The sequence below is a fragment of the Astyanax mexicanus genome, chromosome 4 (genome assembly GCF_023375975.1).
Source record: "Astyanax mexicanus isolate ESR-SI-001 chromosome 4, AstMex3_surface, whole genome shotgun sequence".
NCBI lineage: Eukaryota > Metazoa > Chordata > Actinopteri > Characiformes > Acestrorhamphidae > Astyanax > Astyanax mexicanus.
The window spans coordinates 31076059-31099409 of record NC_064411.1 but is presented as its reverse complement, the minus strand read 5'-3'; the positions used below and the strand labels follow the sequence as shown (position 1 = coordinate 31099409).

At 37.0% G+C, this 23351-nt stretch overlaps 1 protein-coding gene across 3 annotated transcripts in view; it reads right to left on the bottom strand.

The window, feature by feature from the left end:
• Window positions 1-20538, bottom strand: part of LOC103023088 (zinc finger protein 236) — a 78342-nt gene extending 57804 nt beyond the window's left edge. For 2 of the 3 annotated variants that reach the window (XM_022673168.2, XM_022673169.2), the window contains exons 1-10: window positions 20047-20538; window positions 14629-14756; window positions 13448-13612; window positions 12941-13119; window positions 12051-12181; window positions 10423-10595; window positions 6100-6228; window positions 4354-4524; window positions 2994-3192; window positions 2571-2843 (exon numbers count right to left, since the gene is read on the bottom strand). In XM_022673168.2, the coding sequence (XP_022528889.2) occupies window positions 2571-2843; window positions 2994-3192; window positions 4354-4524; window positions 6100-6228; window positions 10423-10595; window positions 12051-12181; window positions 12941-13119; window positions 13448-13612; window positions 14629-14756; window positions 20047-20098 (1600 nt within the window). In that variant the 5' untranslated portion in view covers window positions 20099-20538. Of the gene's footprint in view, window positions 1-2570; window positions 2844-2993; window positions 3193-4353; window positions 4525-6099; window positions 6229-10422; window positions 10596-12050; window positions 12182-12940; window positions 13120-13447; window positions 13613-14628; window positions 14757-19659; window positions 19917-20046 lie in introns of those variants that run through there. The other variant, XM_022673170.2, reaches the window with a different exon arrangement.
• Between the last annotated feature and the right edge of the window lie 2813 nt (window positions 20539-23351).

Here is a 23351-nt window from a genome sequence, read left to right as displayed (position 1 = left end):
TGAAAAATAAAACAGTGCAGTATTTGGTTTATGCTTAGAACAGTACCCAGAGCATTTATATAAGGTGCATTTTTCATTGTTTATACACTTATGAAATAAAAAAAATAGAAAAATCTTCTTATTCTTTGTCATTCAAAATTAGTTTCAAAATTTCTATCTATTACAGCTAACACAGGGACACAGCTAATGTTATATTTGTAAATAGAGGAGGAAATGGAGATTTTTATTATGATCTAAATTGGATTTGCAGAACAGATGATCAGTTATCAGATATCAGTTTTCCATGCAAAATTATGCATTTAATCATAATATGCAAGCAGTTTTACATAATGACCGTATTAAAACTTGCATTGTGTTAGATTGGCTTTGGTTTAGAGTGACATGTTTAATTATAAATAATTATCCTCAGCGTCGTCACTCAGAGCCATGTTAATGCAGATGCTAATTACTGCGCTCTGAGACTGGGTCAAAACGACAGTCCCAACACACCCCACCGTCCTGCATTACCAGTAATTATCCATAATTACTGACAGACGTGCAATAATGATACTCTTATGGGATTGTAGATGATCTGTATGCAAACAACAGTCCAGTCATTTCATGAAAACACTGCGTCCTGTATTCACACAACCATAACTTCTTAAAAAAATGTTTTAATAAAAGGCAAGCTATGACCTCTGCTGATTATAATGGCATGAGGTAGCTGTGACATCACTGGGGTCACTGGGGATTAGCCTGCAACCTTTTGAGGAAAAAATTGACTCTTAATTAATACATGTATAAAAGTTATCTTGTCCAAACTATGTTTTTTATGTTTTATAAAACATTCTTTTTTCCCTATCCCAACTTTTTCGGAATGTTTGCAGGTCTGAAATACTGGAATGGATGCAAACCTTCCTTCAGAAAAGGTTGAGACAAAAAAATGCAAATAAAAATAAAATAACAGTGTTTATTACACTTACTTTAAGTTTTATTTGATTACAGACAGTGTGATCCGAAGATGTTTGATGTTTTGTCTGATCAACTTTAGTTCATTCATTATTTTTTCAAATTTTCACCATACAACCTGAAACTTAAATGTACTTAAGTGTACAAGGAGGAGCAAGGAGAGCACTGGCCAGAGAAGCAGCCAAGAAGCCCATGGTCACTCTGGACAAAGCTGCAGAAATCCACAGCTCAGGTGTGAGAATCTATCCTCAGAACAACTATAAGTCGTCCACTTCACAAATCTGGCCTTTATGAAAGAGTGTCAAGAAGAAAACTTGAGGTGTGACGAGACACGATACTGGGTTCACGAGAACGAGATGTGACGATAACATAATTTTAAAGATAACATCAAAAATGAAAAATGGATTAAAAACTAGAGTTTTATTTTACAAAATCATATAACGCAAACTTAGCAAACTGGTTTCTCTCACACAGGTTTAAGTTAACTAGAAATATCGTCACGTTTTAATCTTGCGAGATTTCGTACCACGAGATCTCGTCACACCCCTATAGAAAACCATTGTTGAAAGAAAGAAAGACATAAGAAGTGCAGTTTGCAGTTTGCTACAAGCCATGTAGGAAACACAGCAAACATGTAGAAGAAGGTGCTGTGGAACTTTTGGCCTGAACATAACATATCCACTGTGAAACATGGTGGTGGCAGCATCATGCTGTGGGTGTGGGGATGCTTATCTTCAGCTGGGACAGAGTTGGGAAGCTGGTCAGAGTTCATGGGAAGATTTATAGAGCTAAATACAGGAGGATCCTGGAAAAAGAAAACCTGTTGAGGCTGCAGAAGACTTGAGACTGGAAATGAGATTCACCTTCCAGCAAGACAATGACCCTAAACATACAGCCAGAGCTACAGTGGAATGGTGTTTAGATCAAAGAATATTCCTAAGTTTAGGCCAATTTATACTTCAGCGTCGTACCTACGGCATAGCCTATGCATCGACGCGTACCCTACATTGTAGCTCAATGCGCACCACCCTGGAAATGTAACTATGTGCCACGTGACGCATAAAAAAGCCGCAGCTGTGGTTGGTGACAAAATGTGACAATTTTTTTCTGCATTAATGCTGCATCACTGAGGTGTAAACACACAGCTTCCTCTTGCATCCACAGTTAATCCTGTTGGAGGTGGTTTGTCCTTCTTAGTGGTATGCTGACATTACCCTGGATACCGTGGCTCTTGATACATCACAAAACTTGCTGTCTTGGTCACAGATGCGCCAGCAAGACGCGCACCAACAATTTGTCCTCTTTTGTGTCACCCGTAATGTTGTGTGCATTGCAATATTTTGAGCAAAACTGTGCTCTTACCCTGCTAATTAAACCTTCACACTTTGCTCTTACTGGTGCAATGTGCATTTAATGAAGATTGGCCACCAGGCTGCTCCAATTTAGCCATGAAACCCCCCACACTAAAATGACAGGTGTTTCAGTTTCATTGTCCAACACCTGTATATTAATAAATGTGATAAAGTTGAGAACCCTGAACGTGTTACTTAAGATATAATTTACACTACACTGTCCATTTTTCTGATTTGAGGTTGTATTTAAAGACTAAAAAGGTTTCTTACCCGTGTGCAGCCTCATGTGGACCTTCATGCTGCCAGACGTGGAGAAGCACTTCATGCAGTACTGGCACTGGAAGGCTTTGATACCGGTGTGTATCTTGGTGTGTGCAGTAAGCGTGCTCTTCACTGCGAACGCTCTGAAACACTGCTTACACTTGAACGGCTTCTCGTGCGTGTGTATGCGGATGTGCCGCACCAGGTCACTGGGCTTCTTAAACTCTTTAGAGCAGTACGGGCAGCCGTGCCAGCGCACCCCGCGCTCCTCTCTAATGGTGCCTGCAAACGTACACAATCAATTAGCTGATCTATTAATTAATTAACCACACAGTTCATACACACACAGAACCAATTACTAAACCAACACACATGCACACAGCGTCAATCAACTAATCAATCAATAAATCAATCAAATCAGCACACACACACCTGGCATCTGTATAGGTTTTTTAAAGATGCTCCTCTTTTCCTTCTTTAGCACTTTATGAGTTGTGGCTGGTTTCTGGCTGGGTGTGCTGGAACCCCCTGTGGCCGGGACAGGAACTGCAGGGTCGGGCCTGGAACCCGCACTGCTCTGTGTGTCGGACTGCACTGGGATGGCACTGAGACCACTGTTCTCCAGGGCTTGCTGTGGAGAGACACACATGAAAACAAAACATCATATTCATATACATATCATATTCAAATTTATATGATAACTTCTCGTTAAAGTCTGAGAGAATCTTGTTAAAGTCTGTAAATCTCGTTAAAGTCTGTGAATCTTGATAAAGTCTGAGACAGTCTCGTTAAAGTATGAAACAGACTTGTTTACATCTGTGAATCTCATTTCAGACAGTCTTGTTGAAGTCTGAGACAGACCTGTTAAAGTCTGTGAAGCTCATTTCAGACAGTTTTGTTAAAGTCTTTGATTCTTGTTTCAGACAGTCTTGTTGAAGTCTGAAAAAGACTCGTTAAAGTCTGTAAATCTCATTTTAATCAGTATCATTAAATGTTAAAGTCTGTGAATCTTGTTTCAGACAATCTCGTTAAAGTCTGAAACAGACTTGTTAAAGTCTGTGAATCTCATTTCAGACAGTCTTGTAAAGTCTGTGAATCTTGGTATGGTCTGAGATAGTCTTGTTAAAGTCTGTGAATCTTGGTAAAGTCTGAGACAGTCTTGTTAAAGTCTGTGAATATTGGTAAAGTTTGAGACAGTCTGTTACAGTCTGTGAATATTGGTAAAGTCTGAGACAGTCTTGTTACAGACTGTGAATCTTGGTAAAGTCTGAGACAGTCTTGTTACAGTCTGTGAATATTGGTAGAGTCTGAGACAGTCTTGTTACAGTCTGTGAATCTTGGTTAAGTCTGAGACAGTCTTGTTAAAGTCTGTGAATATTGGTAAAGTTTGAGACAGTCTGTTACAGTCTGTGAATATTGGTAAAGTCTGAGACAGTCTTGTTACAGTCTGTGAATCTTGGTTAAGTCTGAGACAGTCTTGTTACAGTCTGTGAATATTGGTAGAGTCTGAGACAGTCTTGTTACAGTCTGTGAACCTTGGTATGGTCTGAGATTGTCTCGTTAGAGTCTGTAAATCTTGGTATGGTCTGAGATTGTCTCGTTAGAGTCTGTGAATCTTGGTATGGTCTGAGAATATAGTATATATAATATTGCAATAGTCATTTAAAAAGCCTAAGACAATCTTGTGTAAGTCTGAAACAGACTCGTTTAAGTTAAAGTCTCAGAAAACTAACTAAAGAGAGTTAAAGAACAGGAAAGTGTTACTAAAATCTCAAGAGATGACAAGACTCACCTGCAGAATGTCCTGGTTGATGGCTGTTTCCATGGTAATGGTGGGCCCAGGGGGCGGAGCCTGGGTGCTGTCGTTTGTTACTTGTTCGGATAGTTCAAGAAGCTGCTGGATCACATCGGTGACCCCCTCTGCCCCCTCAGCTGCTCCTTCCTGCCCAGGCTCCACACCCTCCTATAGGAAACAGGAAATGCACAGCCATCATGCTGGGTGTGTTATTATAACTAATGTTATTAACTAATGTTGTTAACTAAGACCTGTTATGTATGTTTTATGTTTTCTTTCCTGAAATAATAAAATAAAATACGTAAAATTGAGGGTAGTTAGGTAAAAACAGATGTACGGACTTCTATGACTTTAAACATGTATTCGATTACAGATTAAATCTGGAAAAATAATAGAAAACTGTAAATATTATGGGATTTTTTTTAAACTATTACTAGAAGGGCAAAGGTTCGATTTGGAAAAGGGAATGCTAAAGAATTTCTAAAATGTCTGTGTTAATCAGGATTTTCTGCAGTTAATTATTTGAAGAACAAATACAAAGCCTATCATACCATAAAATATAAATTGTAATTGTTCTTAAGGAACATGTGGGACATAACATTAAGGCCCGATCCCATTTCTTTTTTGTATTCCTACCCCTTGTTTTTGAGTGTAGGTCCTCCCACTGGAAAAGAATTACAAGGGCAAGGGGTGAACTCCTTTCTCTAAGAATTGGGACAACTCTTCAAGCTCCTGATACAGACATATAACAGTGGAACGCTAAAGTTCAGCAACCTAACTGCTGCTAAACTAGTTACATTTAGGTCATGGTATGTCTTCAGAAAGGGGGGAGGTGGTGCATCAATGAATAATTATGGTCCAATCCTTAATTCCTTTGTGATAGGGAACTGATGGGGAGCTAGCTATTGAGGTTTTTAAAAAGCCCATAAAACATTGAAACTACACATTTAACTTCCATAATATTCTGATCAAAATTTTTAACAAGGAAAATACTTTGTGGGTTTCTTTGGTCGCTTGCACCCCAACCTAACACTTTCCCTACCCCTCGGGACCCCCTACCCCTAGGCAAGAACACGCAAAACAGAGGGGTAGCGCTAAGTGGTGGGGCCAAGAGGTGAAATGGGATTGGGCCTTGTTCTTGCATTAAAAAAAAAAGCATTACTGCCAATCATTTGTTCTTTTCAAGGGATCAGGGTTGAGAAAAATTAAACCCTAAAAAGGGGTCACATAGTGAAGAAGAACCCCTATTCTAAACTGACGCTGGAATCCGAGGACCGCAAATTCTGCTCTCTGAACTTTCGGTTCCCACTGAAAATTTATTTCCAGTCTCACCAGTGTGGTTGTGAACTTGGAAAAGAGGCTTCTAGCCACTGTTTCTTGTTTTTCTGTTTATTATGATGAATCTTTGCAAACATACAGGGATAATTTTCAGGAAAAATGAAGCGTACAAAAAAAATAGCAGACATTGTTGAGGTCTCTGGGGGGGTTGGTCGCTCAGTAGTTAGCTTGCTAGATAAGCCAGCAGTCTAACTGGCCATGGCGATACACCAAACTCATCTTCTGGCAGAGTGAATGCAGGGTAACTGTCCTTGGTCCTCCTTCTTTGTGAAAAATGCATTTGCCCTTCAGCACAGAGGGATGAGGTTCTGTGTCTCTTGTAGGCAGCTGGTAAAGTGTTCAGTTACTACAGTGTGTGTGTGTTTGTGTGTGTGTGTGTGTGTTAGTGCAGTAAGAGTATGTAACCTGGGTGCTGGCTGACTCCTCCACCTCCAAGATTGAAATGTGCATTTTACTGATGTGAGCATTTAAACTGCCCAATTTCTTATACACACAGCTGCAGTCCATACAGGGGTACACAGGCCCACCTGCACACTACAGAGAAAGAGAGAGAGAGAGAGAGAGAGTGAACAACATCATATTCAATAACAGTATCAAAAGCATACATAGCAAAATATCCTATCTTAACTATCTTTGTGAGTGAAATTACATTACATTTCATTAATATACAGTGACGTAAAAAAGGTTTTGCCCCCCTACAGATTTCTTTCGCTTTTTATGCTTCCATTTTTCAGATTAACAAGACACATTTTAACATTAGATAAAGTCAACCTGAGTAAATACAAAAGACCTCTTGGATGAGTTGTCTGTGCTCTTTTGGAACACAGTCCTGGGAAGGTTCACCAGTGAATAATAGCACTCACTGTCCCAAAGCCATAGAAATGATTTTTTTTTTTTTTTTCAAAATTTTATTTAAATTTTTTTCCATTTTCTCACTTTTACACGGCCAATTACCCAACCCACTCACTAGGACTCCCCCTATCACTAGTAATGCCCTACACACCAGGAGGGAAAAGACTAACACATGCTTCCTCCGATACATGTGAAGCCAGCCACTGCTTCTTTTCGAGCTGCTGCTGATGCAGCATTGCAGAGCAGCCTTAAAGGAAAGCACAGCGGCTCGGTTCTGGTACATCAGCTCACAGACGCCCTGTGCTGCAGACATCACCCTAGGAGAGAGCGCCATCTACCCACCCAGAGGGAGCAGGGCCAATTTTGCTCCCTCTGAGCACCGGCAGCTTGATGGCAAAGCTGCATGAGCGAGGGTTCGAACTAGGGGTGGGCGATATGGCTCTAAAATAATATCACGATATTTCAGGGTATTTTTGCGATAACGATATACTTGGCGATATAGGAAAACTAAAATAATCCATTAATTTCAGGAATATAGTATAATAGTATAACAGTATAATCATAATGTGGCAAAATAAATAATATAGCATAAAATAATATAATGCAGCAAAAAATACACCTAAAGCTTCACAGTAAATAATAGACTACTTTTAAGACAGAACAGCCCTATTCTCACGATATGGATTTTCAAATATAATGATATTTCTGTGTCACGATATATTGTATACAATATAATATTGCCCACCCCTAGTTCGAACCTGCAACCTCCTGCTTATAGTGGCAGCGCTTTAGACTGCTGGACCACTCAGCGCCCAGAAATTACTTTTTTTTTATCCTGCTTCATGTTGTCAGACAGGTTCTATTTAAATGAATCTTTGACTCTACAGGTCTGGTAATAATCAGGCCTGGTCTTGGGTAGATAGGGCAATTACTTTTCACATAGGATCAGGTTGTTTTTGATAGCTTTTTTTCCCCATAAAAACAAAATAATCATTTAAAACCTGCTTTTAAATGATTTTTGATATTTTTGATAATCTTTGTCTGATATCAAAGTTTGTTTAAAAATCTGAAAAACGTAAGTATGACACTAAAAAAGGTAAAGGGGCAAATTCCTTTTCACGGAACTGTATGCATTATTTGTCATGTGACATTCATTGATAATATAAAAATCACTAATCAATCAATAATATAAACTCATGTATAAAATGAATGTAGCCTCATTTAAACTTTACACTTTAATATAATTTCAAATAATTATCTGTAAAAACAATAATGAATGCTGATTAGTTAAGAACAACAGCAATAAATAAGGCCAAGAGACATCTGTGGCAGCCAGCACCATAATGGCAGTGATGTGGGGAAAAAGTGCAATCTACCCATCCAGAGAGCTAATGGCTAATTGTGCTCTCAGACTCCAGCCACTGATGGAAAAGCAGCATAGAGGAACAGCATTTTTTTTCATCTGCTGCTACTGCATTATTTTGACAATGTGACAAAACATTGTGATGAATATTAGGGCATTTCAGAGGTAATAAACCCCACTATCCACACATTTCAGGGTTTTCTGGTAGCAGGGCACATCTGGAACGATAGTCACGCCCTGTTGCGTCCTTTACACTCACCTTGACTGATGCTTTATCTACTAATAGTTCATCATCCATTTTTCCTTCCTGTGTTGAAATAGAACATTGAAAGGGCTTTCCACAGTTCAGGGATTGTGGAATAGATAATAAAGTCTGCGGCTCCTCTCTGGTTAACCCTCAAAAGGTTTGACAGGTATCAGCCTGGGTTTAAGGCAGTTTTAAAACTTTTAAAACTATTAATCATTATGACAGAAAGTTTGAAATAGTTTATTCCTGCCATATATATTGTAAAATATAACAATTACAGATTTCAGAGTTCAGAAATCCAACATATAAATATATTAGTAATGCATTTAATGTATTCAGTATAGGAGTAAAATAAGTAGGGATGCTCAGCATATTTTGCAACCATATAATATACAGCTCTGAAAAAAAAGTTTCTGAATCAGTTTCTCTGATTTAGCTATTTATAGGTTTATGTTTGAGTTAAATGAACTTTGTTGTTTTATTCTATAAACTACAGACAACATTTCTCCCAAATTCCCCCCAAAAATTCAAATTTAGAGCATTTATTTGCAGAAAATTAAAAATAATAAATAAAAAAAAGATGCAAAGCTTTCAGACCTCAAATAATGCAAAGAAAACAAGTTCATATTCATAAAGTTTTAAGAGTTCAGAAATCAATATTTGGTGAAATAATCCTGTTTTGTTTTTAATCACAGTTATCATGCATCTTGGAATGTTCTCCTCCACCAGTCTTACACACTGCTTTTGGATAACTTTGTGCCACTCCTGTTGCATAAAGTCAAGCAGTTTAGCTTGGTTTGATGGCTTTTGATCACCCATCTTCCTCTTGATTATATTCCAGAAGTTTTCAATATGGAAAATCATAAAAATAATTTGTAAGTGGTCTCATATTTTTTATCCAGAGCTGTACATTGAACAATGACTATTTTATTTTAGTAATTTTGCAGAGTTTTCTTTATAATTAGGATTTTTATAAGCAGTGACAGAAGGCCCCCGGGGGCATTGTACTGCTGTGTGTAAAGCAGGGCGTGAGGGAGAAAGCTGGCACGGAGCCAACAAATGGCAAGTTTAAGTTCATTTTTACACTCTACTCTAGGGGAGTGCCATATCGTATCGTACGTAATAATAACGCCAAACATTTTGAATATCGTGAACGATATTATACCCTGAAATATGGTGCCATATTACCCATCCCTAATTACATAATTATCACATCCAAGTACTACTTTTTTTTTTCCCTTTTAAGCAAAAGAAAAATTCACACTGTTCTAATTACCCATTATATATCTACTAGAGACAGATTATATCTGTCCAGTATCATTTATTTTACTTTAATTGTGGATATTTGTAGATATATGGAGTGCATTACTAGTACCATGACATTCTGGATCATTGGCTTCTGTTATAAATCTGATAAAATTCTTTTGAAATAATAAAATTCTAAATAATTTAAATAATATTTGTAATTTCGCCAAAAGTATTGTTATCGTGAAAATAGCATGAAATATTGTGATATTATTTTAGAGCCATATCGCCCAACCCTACTCTACTCACATAAATGATATTACTTAAAGCATTTATTATAATGCTTGATATCAGTTTAAAACCTTCACAAACATTACTGTCTTCACAAATTGGCTGTGTTCCAGCTGAAAGAAACCTGGTGTACATGCTGAACCAACTTAGCTTTAGCATTTGATTGGCTGTCTGCATTTCTCTGTTTTACACAGACGTAATCAGCCTCTGAAAGCTATTTGATTAAAAAATAGAATGCACCAGTGCTCTAAGCCACACTTACACTAAACTGTAGACACCAACAGGCTAAGAAAGAAATCAAAATTAATGTTGTTCTTGAGCAAAACCGATACCTTCCAAATCAGTGCTTGTACATGGAAACAGTATTTAAATTATATTATATATTATACTATGTATCTAGCTGTACGACTATTGATGTACTGATTGTACTGAACAATAATTAAGCAGAATGTTTGTCCTGGGAATCATGTGTAACAGCACAAACACTATAAACACATAAACTAGTTTTGTACACAACTAGCTGGAAATCTCATTTCATTCCTGCTGCCTTATTGATCCTCTATCAGTTTCTCTGTCTCCCTTCTCCCTATCTTTTCTCTTTCTCTTTTCTCTCTCTGTTTAATAATGTTAAAATGTATCAGTCTTCATTATGCATATGAATTTGATCTGAAACGCTGATGAAAAGTACTATAAAGAGGTGGCACAGGTGAAAGAATGAAAGTGTGGTCACCTCAGAGTGTACCCTCTGGACGTGTGAGTGCAGGTTTCCTTTCTGTGAGAAGGAGGCGGGGCAGAGCATGCACAGATGGGGTTTCTCTCCAGTGTGTCGCACCATGTGGGTCTGCAGCACCACCTTCTGGTTAAACGATTTTTCACAGTGACTGCACTTATACGGCCGCTCTCCTGCAAGTGTAAAGAGACAAACAAATAATTGAAAAAAAATAATCAATACCTATATAAAAGAGTCTAATACCTTTGTGTTATTTATTTTATTTGGTTTTACTTATCTACTGTTAGGACTTCACTTAAAATCTGATAAAGTTTAAGTTCAAATTTATGCAGAAATACTAAAAAATATAAAGTGTTTCAAGCACCACTGTACAATTACACTGTAATTAAGTACACTTTAAAAAGTATTAAAATAGAGGCCTATATTGTTAAACAGTCATGAAACGATTCAAATGCAAAACAGAATCACTTTTAAAAACTCTTACATTAACCAGACAAAGAACTATATAAGCATCAAGGTGTTTCATTTAATTACCACTTTTTCTTTTCGTAACAAAGATGTATAGCAAGGAAGTAGAACTATTAATATTTTTATATTTTTTTTCCTCCTACTTGCACTTTAACTTCACTACAAATTTACCATGAGTTTAATACTTTTGCTCTGACATGTTTTACGTGCTGCATCGTTATTCGTTACCAGGGGCATCTCCAGTCACACACACAAGCTGGTCTCTAGTACTTTATATATGTCTGACCTTAAAGAATGAAATACTGTATATACACACACCTCACATTACTGCAAAACTCGGCATGTAGTTATATATCAGGCAGATATGTAAAGGATTACAGGTATGGTCTGATTAGCGCTGCATTGCTTTGCAGCCCTTTAAAAAGGCTCTCAGAGGCTGCGTCTAGGTAGTGGACCTCTTGGTAAAAGATTGTTGACCGATTTACATGCCTATACGATGGACGCGCGGGATGGGCGTTTTAACAAGAGAAACCAGTATGCCTCCATGCCCAATTGTTTCTCATGTTTCCAGGCTATAGGGCCAAAAGAATACTAAACCCTACTTCAATTGCAGTTTTCCCCAATTAAATGTATTTTTTCACTATAAAATTATAATTTACATATATAATTACATTTGTATTCTTGCCTTTTTCGTTCCCCAAATACAGCTCTGGAAAAACTTAAGAAACCACTTCAGTTTCTGAATCAGTTTCTCTGATTTTGCTATTTATAGCTATATGTTTGAGTAAAATTAACATTGTTGTTTTATTCTATAACAATATTTCTCCCAAATTCCACATAAAAGTATTGTCATTTAGAGCATTTATTTGCAGAAAATGGGAAATGGCTGAAATAACAAAAAAGATGCAGAGCTTTCAGACCTCAAATAATGCAAAGAAAACAAGTTCATGTTCATAAAGTTTAAGAGTTCAAAAATTAATATTTGGTGGACTTTATTTTGGTAAAATTAAAAAAACTTTTTTTTTTTAAGTGGTCTCTTATTTTTTCCAGAGCTGTATGTTGTGAAGACACATGTAATGTTGAATCAGTCTACATAACTGTAACCCCACCTATTCAGTCTAAAGTAGTTTAGTGTGTGCACATGAATGTGCAATGTTTACCTGTGTGAATGCGAATGTGTCGGACAAGCTGGCTGGGTTTTTTAAACGTTTTTCCACAGTGATGGCAGGTGTTGGTGAAGCCGCTCCGATCTATGCTCTTCTTGTAGTTTCTTGACGTGGTTATAATGGGTCTAAAAATCAGGACATAATGTAGAGATGCATCTCAAAATATTAGAATATCATTGATACGTTACTTTATTTCAGTAATTCAGTTCAAAGTGTAAAACTCATATATTATATAGATGTATTACATACAGAGTGATCTATTTTAAGAATCAGTGTCTCAGAAAATTAGAATTTTATTTAAGGCCAAGGCAGTGTGGGCAGTGTGCCAAGTCCTGCTGGAAATGAAATCTGCATATCCATAAGTTGTCAGCAGAGGGAAGCATGAAGTGCTGTAAGATTTTAGACTTGATAAAACACAGTGGATCAACACCAGCAGATGACATATCTCTCCAAACCATCACTGATTGGTGGAAACTTCACACTAGACCTTAAACACTTTGGACTGTGTGTCTCTCCACTTTTCCTCCAGACTCTGCTCCCTTGATTTATAAATGAAATGTAAAATTTACTGATGGTCAGTGATGGTTTGGAGAGACATGTCATCTGCTGGTGTTGGTCCACTGTGTTTTATTATCAAGTTTAAAGTCAGTGCAGTTTTGTTTTTCCGGAAAATCTTACAGCACTTCATGCTTCCCTCTGCTGACAACTTTTATTAAGAGATGCAGATTTCATTTTCCAGCAGGACTTGGCACACTGCTTAAAGTACAGTTAGCTTCACTATACTACAGTATACCACAATCTCAGAACAAACCTCCACTCTGAATGTGATTGGATATCCGACCCACAGTATCTGCAGACACACACACACATACACACACACACACCTGATCTTGATGTGGGTCTTCATGTGCTCCTTCAGCAGGGAGCCTGATGTGAACTCTTTGCCGCAGGTCCTGCAGTTATACACCTTGGTTCCTGAAAGTTCTTTTCGATGTTCCTCCAGGTGCAGGGACAGCTGACTCTGAAGGATGAACTCATCTCCACACTCCGAACACAGGTAGTTCTGAGGAACACAGTTTAAATTTGCATGATGCACATATTAGTTTTATAATTACAGACTGTAGTCCTGTATCTATTTTTTTGCAAACAATCTTTACTATCATCCGTCTATCTTGTTCTTCAGTGTTAAGGACCCTACAGGACCATCAAAGAGCAGGTATAATTTGAGTGTGTCCTTCCCACTGAAGAACAGGGTAAGAGGTGGATAAAATTTGGTGGATTTGCAGAGAAATAGATACAGGACTACAGACTGTAATTATAGAACTACAATTACAGATTCTCCTTGATTTAGACTGTACGGTGACATCACAGTTGCTGTGTGTGTTGCTGACCTCTTCTTTCTCGTGCACCATGATGTGGGACTTAAGGCTGGCCACTCTGGAGAATTTCTTATCACACACAGGACAGGTGGGGTCAGCATTGTTGTGTGTGGATTTATGGAGCCGGAGGTTAAACTCCATGTTAAAGGACTGGGGGCAGAGGTCACAGCGATGAGGCTGAAAAATAAACAATAAACAAAGAAAACTATTCATAATTAAGCTGCCAATTTGATAAGAAGTATAACAAGAAGCATCACATTACTTGATTCAATAGAACCTGATAGAAAGTGTAGTTACTGCTAGAAATGATTCAATAACTCCTACAAAAGATTCAGTAGCAGTTAGAAATGACTCAGTATATGATAGAAATGATTCTGTGAATGCAAAAAAGGATTCAGTAACTTCTTAAAAGGATTCAATTGATTTTAGAAATGATTCAGTAAATGCTTAAATTAGTTCCAAATCTGCTAAAAAAAAGTATTCTAAAAAAGATTCAATAACTGATAAAAAATATTCAGTAACTTCTACAAATGATTCAATAACTGCTAAAAACAATTCAGTACCTGCTAAATAGGATTCAGTAGCAGTTAAAATGAATAAGTTACTTCAAAAAAAAATCAGAACCTGTTAGATATTCTAGCTACTGCTAGAAATGATTTATTAACTCTTACAAATAATTCAGTAGCAGTTAGAAATTACTCAGTATATGCTAAAAATGATTCTGTGTATGCTAGTAATAACTTAATAACTGCAAAAAGAATTCAGTAACTCCTCAAAAGAATTCAGAAGCAGTTAGAAATTATTCTGTATGTGCCAAATGATTCAGTAACTTCGAAAAAAGATTCAATGGCTTCTAGAAATAATTCAGTTAATACTTCAATTAATTAATAATTCAATTAAAACTGCTGAAAAGTATTAAGTGGCTGCTACAAATGATTCAGCAAAATGCTATAATTGATTCAGTAACTGTTAAATTATTTAGTAATTGCTAAAAGAATTTTGTAGCTGTTAATTACTGAAATAATTTAGTAACTGCTTAAAATGTTTCAGAAACTGCTAAAAGTGATTCAATACCTGCTAGAAATGATTCAGTAGCAGCTACATTTTATCATATGTAGGGTATTTTTTCGGTCACATTGAGAGACACAATAGGTAAGGTGAACACAGTGTCGGTCTGAAGTGCATTAGTTTACCTTGTCATTGACCTCATGATCACGCAGGTGTCTGTGCAGCTGATTCTCTGTGCTGTAGGTCTGAGAGCAGATGCTGCACCTGTGCTCCACACCACAAGAACCATCAGCTTTTAGCTCCTCACCTCCATCTGCAGAGAGACAGAAATACAGTGTCAGCAGCAGTACAAAAAAAATCATTATTAATATTATAAAAGACTCCCTGACTCACGGAGTGCAGAAACAAGAGACAGAATCCAGTTTAAAATAAATTCAAATTGAAAGGACTTTAGTTATAACTGTACTATTTATTTATATTTCATTATTATATATCAGAATTAAAATTTTACTTCCTAACGAACAAAACCGACACACTGCTATACAGTGCATGCATTTCCTTTTGAAGTATACTTTCCGAAATGTTACTATTATTATTTTCATACCTTTTTTCTGCATGCACATACAGTCTTATGTACCGTGAGAAGTGACAATATGTGTAGCAGTGTACTTATTCTCAGTGTGTGTATTAACAGTTGCTGTGACAAAATGCAAAACAGCCCCAACACAAATCTGACAAACAATTTTATGTGAATATAATGCAGTAAGATGTTAACTTCTTTACTGTGATCAATGGCTCTGGAATCCAAGCACTGTATTTGTTTAAGGGAATGATATCTCAAGATTTACACTTATGGACTTGGAAAAACACATTTTTATTTTTCTTCTTCTTGAAGAAAACTGTATAAATATTTTTGGAAAACTTAACCCACAAATGCATAATTTGGTCAAAAATTAGCCTGTGAGGTTGTTTTCTTGCAATATCTTCATAATGAAATGTTAGATGTTTGGTCATATTCCAAGTATTCCTCAAAGAACGTTACTTATATAATTTAAAAAATGACCCACATTCATTTCCAATAAACAGAGAGATAGATAAGAGTTAAATGTAAAAATTGCAAATAAACAGACTTTAGGAGAAGGCTTCAGATAAACAACAGTGCAAAACTTCTACATTTTCACTAATAGGGGTGGGAAATGACGACATTACTATACTGTGATTCTTGATATATGGAAATTGTCTGGGATACTGAAATGGATAAGATACTCATAAATAAGTAAATACCAGGAATTATGGATTTATTGGTGTCAATTTCACAGAATTTGATATCCAACATGTTTCACCACAGGTTTACCATATTCATTTGATTAGCGCCACCATGTGGAGTAATGAAGCACTAACTTTAGTAAGTCAAATTGTGGAAAGAGTCTTATGCCGACCTTACACTAAACAATTTTCAAGTGATTTTACTATCACAGGCAAATTTCCAGAAACTGAATAAAATCATGAGAATCTTGAGCGCCAAGTTGTGGTCGCATCATCTCGATCGTTCAGTTTAGGGTAGTTAGGATTTTTTAAGATTCAGTCTTTTTCTCTTCCTGAGTTCAGATAAAATCAACCCATAAACTGTGTATCTTTTTTTACAGTCTCTGAATCAACCGTGTTTTATATTTTTGTAAGTCTTGAAACTTGGCTCACACATATAGTGACGTAAACAATGTCAACAACCAATAAGAGAACTACGGAAAGCCACAAGGCAAGAATATTTTACAAGACTGTTTACAAACGATTTGATAAAGAACACAATTTGGAGTTTAAATGCCTTACATGGTTCTAATTTTAATATATACAGTATTTTAAACACAGGTAGCAGTTTAAAGTCATTATATTTGAAGTTATTTTATTGGTCTTATACTTTGTCTTATTGTGCAGTGTTATTTTTGTTAAAAACAAAATTTAATAAATAAACATTTTGCAAGAATGATGTTCTTTATTGTACTAACTCTAGAACAAAGGCAATGTATAGCAGTAAAACATTGATTCTTTGCTTTACAAATTGGGGGAAAGAAGCTTATTGGCAGAATTGAACACAAAAGGTATTCTATTAAAAATATCAAGAATAACAGTGTGGCACAGTATTGATTTACATTATTTGTAACTTAATATGTAATATGTATTGTATGTAAACTCCACCAGAAGCATGATGGGAATGTCAGAAATAATCTAGTCGCAGTCTTAGCAAAATCTTCAACTGTGTCTAAAAAGTCTGTGAGTAAAAAGTCTGTGACGAGTCTTTAAATGTGAGAGGGTGTCATACATGACACCAAGTATCAATGTGATTTAATCAAAACTTCACAATATATTGCAATTTTAAAATATTGTTCCACCCCTAGTCAATACTGCCAATAATGTTTAATGTATGTAAGGTTTTGGTAACAAAAAAGTATAAAGAATTTAAGAAATCATAAAATACTGTTTAGATAGTACGTTAACTGCATTATCAAGAAGCTAACTACAAGCCCCAAACATGTTCCAATTAGTGATTAGTAGATCATTGTACTACTGTAATTAGGACAAAGCATAAAAAGTGTAAAACAAATATATTATAAACATAGCAGTCTCTTTATACATATAAATAAATTAATAAATGTAAATATGAGATTAGGTATAAAATTATGAAGTTATCTGTCACTTTTCTCGTAACTGGACACCTCCTCAGGGTGAAACGGCTAAATCATTGTGCTCTGAAATCTTGGCTGACTTTGCATGACCACTGAAATAGAAATTTGGGCCACACACACACACACACACTGGCCCAATATTGATCAAGCACGCCTGAGCGAAAGTGCTGATCTAAGATCAGGCCTCCCGTAAATATACAGAGCCCTATTAAGGTAGAAAAATAAAGTTTAAATGTTCTCTTGATTCATTCAGTTACGGCCTCAATCTAATACATAATTACATTTGATTTGTGTAGTACCTAGCAAAAACAAACAAAGTTGCCACATACTTTCTTACAACGTTACCCCAAGGCTGAACAGATTATGCTTTTTTAACTATACTGTGACGAACTAATCATTATGTAAAACTGCCTTTTGGTCAATAAAGATGACACATTTCAGCAGCTATCCAAAATTCCAATCATGTCACATTATCTATCAACAGATAATGTTTATGTATCTAAATACTAGGGGTGTCACGATTTCGATATTTTATCGAAATCGATCGAAATTATGTCATGGTCTCGAGCCTCGAATCAAAAAGATGATCGACGATCCCTCCCTCTAAGCTACTGCAAGCACGCGCGCGGCCAATGCAAATGGCGCAGCACACTGTAGCCGATGCCGCGGACATTGTGACTGCTCAAAGAGCAGCCCTTTCTCCAGAGAATGTGGACATTCTCATCTTCTTAAAAAAAAACTTCAAAAAATAAAAATAACAGTTGTTTTTTGTCTAGCCTCAAATATGTTAATAGTTTTGGTACCTTAAGGAGCATCTTTCTCTCAGATAAAGTTAATAATATATCTTTGTTAAAGGAAAAAACTTGTCATTCTCAGGGACCGAGTCTTATTTTTCATGTTTAACTGTTATAGTAGGTTTTCAGTTTGTTAAGGCTCTAATTGTTCTATTATTTTGTACATGACTGTTCCTGTATTTTTTTTATTATTTATTTTGTTATGTTGCACATTGCTGTTTTAATAGTGCACACTGCTGCTACCAAAAAAAAAAGCCTCTAGATGGCATTACATATATATCTTAATAAATTATTTAAATTTGACCGTTAGTGCCTAATGTGGTGTATTACTTGTATCACTTTGCACCACTTATATCAAGCCCACCTTTTGAAATAAGATATTGTAAATTTGATGAATCAAACCAATGACTGACCATAGACTAATCTAAAACTGGCATAGGCCTCTCTGCTGTAAAAAAAAGAAAAAAGAAAATCGAGAATCGAATTGAATCGTGACCCTAAAATCGGAAATAAAATCGAATCGAGGATTTAGAGAATCGTGACACCTCTACTAAGTACCCATCTTTCTTTCAACTATAAGGTAAGTATTTTTGGGATTCTGTAGCATTTAATAACGTTCTGAGAAAATTAACTACCTTTAGATGCATATATTATAAAATTACCCGATGAGGTTGTTTTATTGCAATATTTGCAACCACTTACTTACTTTTTATATGTTTTACAAAATTCTATTTTTTGTATAACTACCTCAAGTGTCCACAGGTGGGTCAAAAATGACCTGCATTAATCTCCTTTAGAATTTCATGGGAATTATTGATTCTCATTAACTGTGCCTGTCAGGAAAAACAGGCTGCATCACAAGTGTCATCTCTTAAGAACCTTACTTTACACAGATCACATGCATTATCTTCTTTTTTTAATCACACAAATGAATGTGTTCATGTGTGTGTGGGTTTCATTCATGACTACAATGTAAGAGATTATATGTGTACATTCATTGTCAAAACATTGTCTTCTTTTATGTATCCTCATTCAAAGTGTTATGGTACTTACATATAAAGCTGAAACGGTTACAAAGATGCTGGGTGAAGAGGCAGTTATGGGACACATTTAATTTTGTGGTTGTGAAGTGACAAAGTTCAAGGGAAATGTATTCATACTTTTGCAACACTTTGGGTTACTTTTCTGAAAGTGTAAAGAGAAAACATAACATTGGTCCAAGGACTACATTAATTGAAAACACTGGTTTAAACTTGTTTCGCGGATCATATTAATTACAGATATGCAGCTGAAACCTTAGGCGAGTTTAGGTGGTTAGTTCCTAAATTATCATAACTAGCTAACGTTACCAGGGTACCTAGATTAAGTTAACTAACGTAACTACACTAAACGACCGGCTGCGGAGTATGAGGTTAACTTTTCGTCCCACCTTAAATGGTGAAGCATTTAAAAAGGGTACAAGTTGTTTTAAGGTGGAACGACAAATTAACCTCTATTAAACTCTGTAACCGAATGGCTGTGTTAACTGAAGCTTATAAGCTACAGTTTGGTTATCTTGAGTTTAGTTAGCTAACTATCTAACTAGCTAAGCTAACAAGCTAAGCGCTATCTGCCTGCTGTGTGTCCACTCTGTAACCTAGCTACCTAGCGTAGCTAATCCCTGCGCTTTAGCTCCCCGTTAGCCGCGTTAGCTTTGTGCTCGCTCTGGTGAAACTTCAGGTTCACTCTGCATTAGCTGCACCTTAGCTTTGTGTCAGTCCTGCGTTAGCTCGAGGCTAAAGCGGCGCGGCCGGTCTTCCCGTACCGAAAGCCCGCTGTGAGAGAGTGCGGAGACCGGAGAGCGCCGGTGGCGGACTAATAACACAAACCACGGCCGCCACACCGCCCGCCCGTTCACAGCTCGCGCTCTCTCCGCGCCAGAGCCCAAGTGTGCACGAGCGAGCCGAGTTTACTGTATCATTCCGCCTCGGCCAGTCCCAACCGCACAAAGGCGGCGCATCCGGGGACTATATCCCTCGCGCTCAGACGCGTTTCTCCGCTCTCCGCGGGTTCCTCCGCCGCCGCCGGGCCTCTATGGGGAGCTGAGGGCGTCCCAGTTTTAAAAAGGTGCCAGTGTTGTGCGGGTTACCTGCGCTCCCGGGGCCACTGCCCCCTTGTTTTCGTGGTCGGCCCCGCGGCATAGTTCCTCCTCAGCGCGGCGGGCTGTGAACGGGCTCCGCTTCAAGATGGCGGCGGGAGTTCGTCACCTCCACAGCGGAGCGGAGCGAAGAGCAGCAGCAACAGCAGCTTCTCAAACTGCTCTGTTTTATAAAAATTGAGGCCTCCCGCCGCTAATATCTCACTAATAACGAGTTTCTGTGGAGGCTGTGTTTATATGTACACTACAGGACACAGCCTGTGTTTAATTGCCCAACAGTAATTAGTGGGACATCAACTAAAAGCAGTCCAACAGTAAAAAGGTTAATCTGAAGATAAATCACAAATAAACTCAACGCTCAACTAAAACACAACAGGAGATTTACATCAGCCACATATATTAGGACAGTCTGAGGGCCTCTGCCTGTAAACAAACTGTTTCCAGCAGTCTGGCGAACTCTTGTTACACTTGGGCTTGAACAGTATAGACTATAGTTTTGGTTGAGTTAACACCTCAAAGGCTACGTTCATATTACTTGGTTGAAGTGACTCAAATCTGATTTTTTTGCTCAATGTGGTTTAGATCAGATTTTTTTATGGCTGTGTGAACTTGATTTTTTTTTTTTCAAATCAGATTTGAGTCACTTCCATATGTGATTCTTTCTTGTACCCACAACATCTCTTGATGCAGCTGTGCAGCTATAGCTGCAAAAACAGCAAAAGCAAACCACCTGGCCTTTTTTCACCTCCTCGACCTGAGAATGTGCTTCAGACCAGCTGTTTACTCTCCACTCAAACAAAAAATGCTTCACATATGAGCTGGTAACGCATTATAAAACTATGAGTCGTCTCTTAAATATGATGTTTTTTGTTGGTGAAAAAAGGTGACATTTATTCATGTATCAGTGTAAGCATGTGAGACGTTTCAGGAAGAGATTCGTTCACATTGCACACAGATACAGATCACTTACATTTGTGAATATGAACCGTCAAGATAACCAAATACAATCTGAGCAAAAAATTGTATTAGCTTAAAACACAACAGGAGATTTACAGCTGTGATATATGTTTGGACATATTTCATTATTGGACAGTCTGAGGGCCATAGGTTATGGTTTCGGTTAAATTTAAACTTCTAACAGTTCTACCAGTATAAACTTAAATCTGTATCTATGCCGTGATCCTAATCACAAATGCCCCAGTGGTAAACACTTACTAGTATAGCCTATAAACAGCCATAAAGCTAGCTGTTTTAATAAATAGCAGATATGCTTTGTTCTCATCTAGAGGAATGTCCACTAAATTTTAGCTAATATGATGCGATATGATGATAACAGATCGTGAAGGTTTAAGGCCAATTTATTCTTCTGCTTCGAAACTATGTTATTCCAGGCTACCTGGAAATGTAACTACTCGTCATGTGAAGCGGACAGCCTTAGCTGTGATTGGTCCGCCGGGCCTCGCGTTCCCACCCACACATTTCCACCTTCACAGTTTAAACTGCGTAGCTAGAATGTGTCTACAATACACCATCACAAAAAAAAAAAAAAAAACGCTGGATCAGTAAAGAGAAACTAAACTCTGAACCATATTTTATTTGTTGTAATGAAGCATACCACTACTGCTTTAAATTGTTAAATATTTCCTAACCTTTAAAATAATTGTATTGTGTATTTTTTTTCTAAATAAAAATGGGAATCCCTTATAAGGCTTATATAGGTAAGCTAGCTAGATATATACTAAATAAAAATAGCTAACTATATAACTAATTGGTTAGTGCTAGCTAACTAACAACTGAACTTGTACAGCATTTAAGGCAGTAGGTTAACAGAAATCTTACCATACAGCACAAGCTAGCTAGCTAGTTTACATAGCTAATCCGATACATTTCTGCCCTTTTGGTGTTTTTATGACCTTCATGAAATTAAAAGTTTGTTTTTGTTGTTTTTGTTTGCTAAGTGAATAATCAGTCAACCTGCTCCTAAGACTTTTATTAACATACATTTCCATTTTACACTGTATGACAAAAAAGGCAAGCAAACCAATCAATTGCCTAGGGCCCCAAGCTGGCCTGGGGCCGTAGGAAAATAACTGTATGCAATGACAAACTGTGTGAACGGCCCTTTAAATTCTGTGAGATTCAATACAGGAAAGTAAAAGGACACTGTTATCGGAATCCCCCTGAAGAGGGTTCCTCCCACTAGCTGCTGACAGTAGCTAGTTAGCCATGTTCGTTATTCCTGCAGCCAGCAAAATATGAAACTTCAGCAGTCATGAAGCGGAGTTATCCATCAGAAACCCAGAGAAGAACGAAGAGTAAGGAAGAAAAGATAAAAAAAGGCAGTAGGACAATAATCATTTACACTGGATAAATAAGGCACACGTGTACAAATGGTGTAATTTAACAGCAGATTGGCTAGAAATTAAATGTTTGTTATCTACCTGCCTGGTAGTAAATCCTAACGTAAGGCTTTTGTTTTACACAGTAAAGTTTTATTAAGTGGTATTTGTGAATGTAACTCTGTATTGTTGTGCTTGATTATGGTTTTCCAGAATAATCTTTTGCCCTTTTAGTTCTGTCAGCTGTTGTTTCAAGACAGTTTTGCCACCTGCTCGAGTTACATTCTGTCTATTAAAAACATGCTAAACCTGTTAAGATAAAAAAGAAATGCTTAGTAAAAAGCCAAAAAAACAGAAATTTTAGTTATTTACAATATTACCATATTTAACAAGAAACAGTGATTTGTATGTATTTTTATGTAGTTGAACAATGCACATGATCCCTCAATTATTTTGTGTAAATATTTCACAGTTAACTTTATTTTGTTTAATAACACATTTTTATTGGGTAATGGTTCAGGCTTACTAGGCTGTAGCCCAGTGAACCTGAAATAACAGATCTTCTCCACCCGGTGGCAGCAAAGTCCAAGATGTTGCTGGGGTTAGAGCGTTCAGCTCTAGAAACATATAAAGACTCTGTGTTGGAAATACTTTCTGTAAATCCTATGAACTTCATTTCATATCATTGTGTTCATCTGCTATATGATATATGTAACTGAAATTGCTGATCTGAACAACCAATGATTTATAAAGGAAAATTATGACAATTATCAGGGGTGCCCAAACATTGTCACACCACTGTATCTGCACTTTATACTCCTTACATTTTTAAAAAGCCTTTTTACTTTTATTTCTTTTTTTTTTCGGGCGTGTCGCCTATCCAGATAAATCACTCCATCCCAAAAGAGTGAATTTGACTTTGGTTGGATGAGACGTATAAACATTAGTGGTGTAAGT